The sequence below is a fragment of the Gekko japonicus genome, unplaced genomic scaffold (assembly GCF_001447785.1).
Source record: "Gekko japonicus isolate JY-2015 unplaced genomic scaffold, Gekko_japonicus_V1.1 scaffold476, whole genome shotgun sequence".
Lineage (NCBI taxonomy): Eukaryota > Metazoa > Chordata > Lepidosauria > Squamata > Gekkonidae > Gekko > Gekko japonicus.
Window position 1 is genome coordinate 708,666 of NW_015175984.1, and position 8,032 is coordinate 716,697.

General features: G+C 49.6%; 1 protein-coding gene across 1 annotated transcript in view; it reads left to right on the top strand.

The window, feature by feature from the left end:
• The window catches only part of MED13 (mediator complex subunit 13), a 146,913-nt gene that overhangs the window by 81,396 nt on the left and 57,485 nt on the right, over positions 1–8,032 (top strand). The window contains exon 6 of the mRNA XM_015426287.1: positions 382–564. Coding sequence (XP_015281773.1) covers positions 382–564 — 183 coding nt within the window. The remainder of the gene's footprint in view (positions 1–381; positions 565–8,032) is intronic.

The following is an 8,032-nucleotide window of genomic DNA, read 5'->3' on the forward strand; positions in this document are numbered from 1 at the left end:
AAAGGACGTGCAGGTGTCTTTATAATATAGGAAAAAGTGCCCAGAAGGAAAACAGAGCCAGTGTGGTGCGGTAATGCTTAAAGTGGCAGACCTGTGGCTAGGGAGAACCAGGCTCAAATCCACCCTCAGCCCAAAGACTCCCAGGGTGGCAGTGGACGAGGCATTCTCTCTCGTTCCAACCTACCTCCCAAGGTTGCTGTGAGGATAAAGTGAAGGAGAGGAGAACTGCTCTGTTATGAGTAGGATAAAATATGACATGATAATGATTTTTAACATGAAAAGGGAGCTTATAAAGTGGTTTGTCTGAGACATTAGTGGGAGTGTGTTGTGGCTGCCTTGAATTTCAAAATGAATCGACCTTTATTTGTTCCTTCATTTTAGCTGGTGTACGAATGGTCTATCCGGCATGCTTCGTTCTAGTTCCCCAGACAGACATTCCTGTTCCTAGCGCTATTGGATCAAGCAATTGCTTGGGTGCCCACCAAGTGCCTGCTTCCACAAGAGACCCCACCATGTCTTCTGTCACACTGACTCCACCTACATCCCCAGAAGAAGTTCAAACTGGTACAGTTTTTTTTTTAAATCCTGCCATCCAGAAGTTGCCTGAATGCAGCTTTGTAAACAGTGAATGTTGTCAGGAACCTAGAAGGTTGAGCAGCTAAACTGCAGCTAAAACACAGAACAGAATATATCTATTTATTGCAAAGTGCACCGTAACTACAAATTAAAAACAACATTTGTAGAATATAGATAAAAACAAGACCAAATGCGTTTTGGCCCTTCTTGCATACAATAACCACTAGAGCAAATGCGTTTCTCCCTTCACTTTTGATTGACACATGGGCGTACACTCTGAATAGAGTAGCAGTCAAGAGCAGAATGGTTGTACAAAGTTATCATCTCTGATGGGTGTGGGGTCCTCAGTATATGCAGGCCTGATTGACAGTAAAACTTTATAACTGTTATTTGAAGCTACACTATTCCATTGATTCATATACTACCTCCCTTGCTTGGAATAGATATTTTATACCTTTAGTGTGTGTTATTATTTTGACCACTGAAGAAGACCCTCAGGGTGGAAACAAGTTTGGTCTAGTGGTTATTGTACATGTAATTTACATTTGTTGCTGTATGCAATGTCTTAATGGATGTGATATTACACCCACCATATCTTTGTTTTTAGGTACATTCTACGAGTGTTGGTTTTAATTTATAGTTACTGCACACTTTGCAATAAATAAATGTTTTAGTTGCTCAACCTTCTAGGTTCCTGACTAGACTTTCAGGTTGGTTTTCTCCTCTTTTTGCTGTTCCCTAACAACAAGTATTGTGTCATGAACTTGCAACCTTTTGTTTTAGGGTATGCCAGTGTGTTCTACATGAATAAAAATGGGCTCTGCACCCTGTACCATAGAGATAACTGTTAGCACTCCTGCCATTGATAGCCAGCCTTTTTGGCGGGCATTCCAGAAACAAAGTCCAAGCTGTGGGGTGGTGCAGTTGAGGCGTATGCTACTGTACACCTGCAGCCCCCCATGCTCAGGTGTGGCTTTGCCTCTGCTGTCATGAATCAGAGAACAGGCGGCAGCAGTGGGAGGAGCAGGCAAGAGAGCCATCCTGGGCCCATGCTGCAGCCAGCCCCTGGGTCCTCTGATTCAGGACTTGGCTGACAATTATGTCGCTTTTGGCACACGTGCTGCAGGTTGGCTGCCCCTGGTCAGTGTGGTCCAAACAACGAACGTTCAGCCCACGTGCTTTCTTTGTTGGCAAGACTCCCTACTCTCATTTGAACCTAGCTGTCCGCCCTGGTCATCTTTGGAGGTCCTATTTTGGGTGTCCTGCCATCTGAGGCCAGATGGGTGGCAATCCAAGAATGCGCCTTCTTGGTCATGGTGCCAAACTCCTGGGAAGATTCATCTGCCTCTACTTTGTCTTTTGCCAGCGGGTGAACACTACTTTGTTTTGTTTGTTCCCTCACTCTTATTAGCTCTCCTCCATGTTTGTGTTTGTGTGTGTTTATACATTTTATTGAATTGTTTAAATATTTGATACACACTTATATTTTAAACGCAGTTTTAATGTTGACATTTTCCGATGTTTGCTGTCTTGGGTCCCTGTTTGGGTGGAAAGGTGACATAGGAATGTTTTAAGTAAGTAAATGTGCCGGGCGCGTAAGAAGAGCTCTTTTATGGATGGTTGGCTGCTGTCAGGACTGGTGGGTGAACATTGAGTGAGGATTATAAAGAGGGTGTGTGTGACTTTTCAGGGCCTCTTTCCCCTGAATGCCGATGCACTGAGAATATATTATGCACTGTTAGCATGCCCCCAAAACCATGAGGGCTAACCTCTTGAAACAATTCCCAGTAATGAATTTCTGCTCCTTATTAACACGCGGAAAGCCACTGTTGCCTTAGGGTGCAAGTGGCACTTGATTTTTGACTATCTTATTTCTGGGTTTGTGAAATTATGCATATATGGTATATATTACTCCACATGCAAGTGGAGTACTTGCTTAACTAATAGATCTTCGTCGTGGTCTCTGTGCAGTCCCACACGCCTGTGCACGACCTTGACCGGAGAAACTTCTAGAGCTTTGCCTCAGAAAGCTTTTGGTGGGCTCTCTTCCCGCCCTAGGGAGCAGGCATGTACTGCGCATGCCTGGAGCGGAGGAGAGAGCCGCCTCCCACTCAGTTTTTCTTCAACTGCCTGCGTGTTCACACCTTGTTTCTGTTGCTCCGTACTTGCCTCAGCTAAGTATATTTCTTTGCCTTCCGTCTTCATTTCTGTTTCGTTCTCTCTTCTTACTATTAAAAAAAGGAAGAAATAATACTTTTCTTCTTTCCCCCTCTCCCCCCCTTTTTATTTTATAGTGTGTGTGTGGGGGGGTGGGGAACGTATGGGCAAAACAAAGTTTTTCAAACTGTGCCGTTATTGCCCAGCTAAAATCCCCTCAAACGATGGTCATGAGTTGTGCCTTCTTTGTCTCGGGGAATCCCATAGAGTCGATAGCTGTGTCCCTTGCGGTAGTTTTACTAGACAAGCTCGACGTAATAGGGAGACTCGCCTTAGGGCTGTTCTCTTAGAGGCAGCTTTGCGCCCTGCCGTGGCTTCAACTGTCTCTCAAAAATCAGACGGCTCTTCGAAGGCACCAAAATTGAAATGTAAACGGCCTGAGGGTAAGGCTTCCTCGGAATCGAAAGTCAAGCCTTCGACATCGGCTTTGGCTGTCGACCCAGTCGTCATTACTGGCTTAACGACATTGACCCCTGCTGTGGCTGTTGTACCTAACAAGTCCACTTTGTGGCCTCCGACACCGCCGCCTACGCTCTCTTCAGCCTCTGGGCTTATTCCACTGGGTCAATCTACGAGATCGGCTCCCGACTTGTCGTGTCACTGGGACTCTCGATCTTAGTCGCCACACTCCCGTACCCTGATCTACCATTTGGAGGGCAGGGAGCATTCTGTGGGCTGCCGTTCTCGATATAATCGAAAGCGTCTCATTTGTCGCCAGTCGCCTTCTCCCTTGGGATTGCCTTCTGATGACCAATATTGGTCTCCTGATGAACAAGATCAGCCTGATTACTATCTGTATTATTATCCGAGGTCTCCTACTCCTTGCCGACATCACTATGATCGGCTTCGTCACTTCGAACGTCCTGATCATCGATGCATTTCGGATTGCACCAGACGTTCTCGGTCTGTGACTTCGACCTACTCTGTGGCTCCTGACCAGCCTCCTGAGCTCTCGAGACCTAGGGATGCCCCGAAGCGTTCTCCCTCAAAACCTGGGCTTCATCCCCCTGTTGATGACCCGATATCGCCTGATCTCACTCAACCGTGGAGATCCTCCTCTCCCATGTCGATTTCCGACAATTCGGATTCGGGAGACCTTGAACTCGAGGTTCCGCACATCGACAATGAGCTTCGGGCCTCGGGTTCTATTTCACCAGCTGAAGGCCCGAAAGCGTATCTGGAACTTGTAACTAGGTTGGCCTCCGCACTTCAGGTCCAGGGTTCCACTGAATCCCCGGCTGTGACTGATGTCATTCACAAGCTTTTTCAGGCCGACCTCCTGCCTTCTACGGTCCTGCCTCTGCTGCCGATCCACCTTTCTGCCCTTAAGGAGACCTGGGTTCATCCCACTTCAATTGCCCCGGTCACCAGACGATACGAAGATCTCTATAAGGTCCTAGAGAAAGGGAAGTTTCTCTTCAGGCAGCCTCCACCGAATTCCATGGTGGTACAATCTTCCTCGAAATCAAAGCAATCTGCCCACCACGCTGCGCCTCCCGATTGCGAGGGCTTCAAAATCGATGTTATTGCAAAGAAGCTGTATTCCTTCGCCTATGTGAATCTTCGTATTGGCACCTACCTGTCATATCTGTCGGCCTATGCATTTAGTGTGGCTAATGCAGTCCGTCCTGTCTTACAGTTTGTTCTGGAGGAACACCGTCCAATGTTGTCAGAAGCTTTATCAGAAATTTGCACGATCTCGAAACAGCAAATTAATTCAGTCTGTCATGCTGTCACTTGCTCCTCAAAAGTTCTTGTCTCCTCCGTCGCTCTCCGTCACCATGCTTGGCTAAGCGGTACCTCTTTACAGCCCGACGTGAAATTTCGGATTGAGGATCTCCCCTTTGATGGTGAAGGTCCATTCTACAACTGACGAAGCCTTAAAGGCTGTCGATGATAGTTGGAAGCAGGCTCGGAACCTAGGTGTCTTGGCATCATCACCTCGACGCTGGTTCCGTTCCTGGAAACCATATTATGCCAGACGCCAGCCATGTCCTGCGCCCACCTCCCATTGGAGAAGGAGGCCCTATGACTCCCGTTACTCGAATAGGGTGCGCCAACAGGCCCCTAAAATATCCCAGCAGCCCAAGCAGTCGGTTTGACCGCTTTGATCGCTTGGCATCTCCTCCATCTTACACCCCTCCCATCCGGACCCGACTCTTCCCCTTTTTACGAACGTGGGAAGAAATTTCAACTGATATCTGGGTCCTTACCATCTTATGGGTCGGGTACGCCATAGAGTTCGTTTCGCTTCCTGACCTACCTCATTATGTCATCACCCTCCCGGATCCTCTCCTCGATTCCGAAATTTTTGCGCTTCTAGCCAAAGACGCCATCGAGGTCGTCCCAGAAGCGCAACGAACCCTAGGCTTTTACTCCAAGTACTTCCTCGTACCGAAGAGGGATGGCTTCTTCAGGGCCATTATGGATCTCTGGGATCTCAATCGATACATTCGATGCCACAAGTTCCGAATGGTCACCCTACAATCTATTCTTCCACTGATTCCCTGGGCTGCATGGCTCGCCTCTGTCGATCTCCTGGACGCATATTTTCATGTTACTATCTGTCCACAGCATCGAAAGTTCCTGCGTTTCATTGTCTGCAATGCACACTGTCAATACTGGGTCCTTCCGTTCGAATTCTGCACTGCCCCGAGGGTTTTTACCAAGCTGATGGCTGTGGTGGCGGCAGACCTCCATCGTCGTGGGATTGCCCTGTATCCCTATATCGACGACTGGCTTCTCTTTGCCTCCACCCAAGACCAGCTCCTCCAAGATGTCCAAACAACCCTGTCTCTCCTTCGTGCCCTCGGGCTTTGTGTCAACCTACCCAAGTTGTCTCTCCGACCTGCCCAGGCCCTTCAATTTCTGGGTGCCCATCTTGATACCAACCTCGAGACCGCGTTTCTCCCGAACTCGAGGGCCTCCGACATCCTTGCCTTGGTCTCCCAGTTCCAGACCTCTCCCCAAAAGTCCGCTCAGTCCGTCATGAGGCTCCTGGGGCACTTTGCGTCTATGGTCTTTGTGGTCCGTCATGCCACGTTGAGGATGCACACCCTCCAACTGTGGCTTCTCCGTGCCTTCGATCCTCTCCGCAGTCTGTGGTACAAAATCCTGTCGATCCCACCCCTTGTCGTCGACTCTCTTGCCTGGTGGTCTCATCCTCAGCACCTGCTCTCTGGCATGCCCTTTCAGCATCCTCCTCCGCAAGTGTCGATCTCCACCGACGCATCCCTCTGGGGTTGGGGAGCCCAGTGTGGAATCCTTTTGGCACAAGGGACCTGGTCTCCTCGTGAAGCCGCCCTTCATATCAATATCCTGGAGCTGCGTGCCGTTCATCTCGCTCTCCGCTCGTTTCTCCCTGTCACAGTTTTCGGACAACGAATGGTCCATCCACCTTCGATACTTGAAACCTGTCTTTCTCGAGTTCGGTCCATCCACCTTCAATACTTGAAACCTGTCTTTTTCGAGTTCGGTCGCCCTGTCGTAAACGGCTTTGCAACTGCACACTATGCCCGGTGTTGCCTCTTTTTCAGCCGCAGTCCACCCTCCGCTCGGTCCCTGGGAGATGCCTTTCTCCACACCTGGAGGGGAACCCTGTTTTACTTCTTCCCTCCATTCCCCTTGATCTCCCGAGTCGTTCAGAAGATTATGGCGGTTGCCACGTCCTGCATCCTAGTCACCCCATGGTGGCTGCGCCAAATCTGGTTTCCTGACCTCCTTCGGCTCTCCAACCAGACATTCCGCACTTTCCCTGTTGTCCCAGATTTCCTCTCTCAGGCTTGAGGAAGGATCCTCCACCCCGATCCCGGTTTCTTCCAATTGACGGCCTGGAAGATCCTGCACTAGACTTCCCACCTGAAGTGTCCGAAGTCCTTCTGAATGCCAGGAAGCCATCTACCCGTGCCACTTACGCTCTGAAGTGGAAGAGGTTCTAGTCGTATGCTTCTGATCAGTCCTTTGATCCTCTCCAGTCATCTTTCTGTGAGATTTTTTCCTATCTTGTCTCGTTAAAGAATACGGGCCTTGCATACTCGTCTTTAAAGGTTCATTTAGTGGCCATCTCGGCCTACCATCCTTTGATACAGGGATCCACGTTTTTTTCCCACCGTCGTACAAAGTCGTTTGTCAAAGGTCTCCTCCACCTCTGTCCCCTAAGGAAGCCTTTGGTGCCTTTATGGAGTCTCTCTCTCGTTCTCACTCAACTGATGCCTAAGCCGTTCGAACCCATGGCCACGGCCGAGTTCAGGTTGCTCTCCTGGAAAACTGCCTTCCTTGTAGCGATTACTACTGCGCGCAGAGTAGGGGAACTAGCTGCTTTTTGGGCTGATCCCCCCCTATACAATTTTCCATAAGGAGAAAGTTGTCCTTAGACCAGATCCTTCTTTCCTGCCTAAAGTCGTTTCTGCCTTCCATCTGTCCCAGTCGCCTGTCTTACCTTCATTCTTTCCAAATCCGACTGATGCACCTCAGAGGGCCCTCCACTGCCTCGATGTGTGCAGAGCGCTCTCCTTCTATTTACACAGGACTCAGCCTATACATAAATCTCCTCACCTGTTCCTTGCCTATGGGCCCCCTCATGTCGGGGAGCCGATTTTCTCTCAACGCTTGTCTAAGTGGGTGACTTCCACCATAGCCCTTTGCTATGAGCTCGCACATCAACCCGTTCCTACCTCTGTCACTGCCTATTATACACGGGCAGTATCAACATCCACCACTTTCTTGGCTGGTGTCCTGTTGGAGGACGTCTGTGTGGCTGCTACGTGGTCCTCGGCATCGACCTTCACTACGCACTCGACGTCCGAGCTCGATGGGATGTTGTATTCGGCCAGTCGGTGCTGCGATCTCTTTTCGCTTGACCCTGCTACGTCTCCAGGTAGGACCTGTGGATGTTTCTTCTCGCTGATGATGCTGTGTCTTAACCAGTATTCTTTGTGTCTCTTGCAGCTGCCAGCTCCCTCCTCCAACTGGTTCAGCTCTTGTAATCACCCATGTGTGGGACTGCACAGAGACCACGAGGAAGATAAACAGGTTGCTTACCTGTAACTGATGATCTTCGAGTGTTCATCTGTGCAGTACCACAATCCCACCCAGCCTTCCCCACTGCTGGCATCTCCTATTCACCTTTCTTTGGCTTGATGGGACTTACCGGTAGCGGTCTAAAGAACTGAGTGGGAGGCGGCTCTCTCCCCTGCTCCAGGCATGCATAGTACGTGCCTGCTCCCTAGGGCGGGGAGAG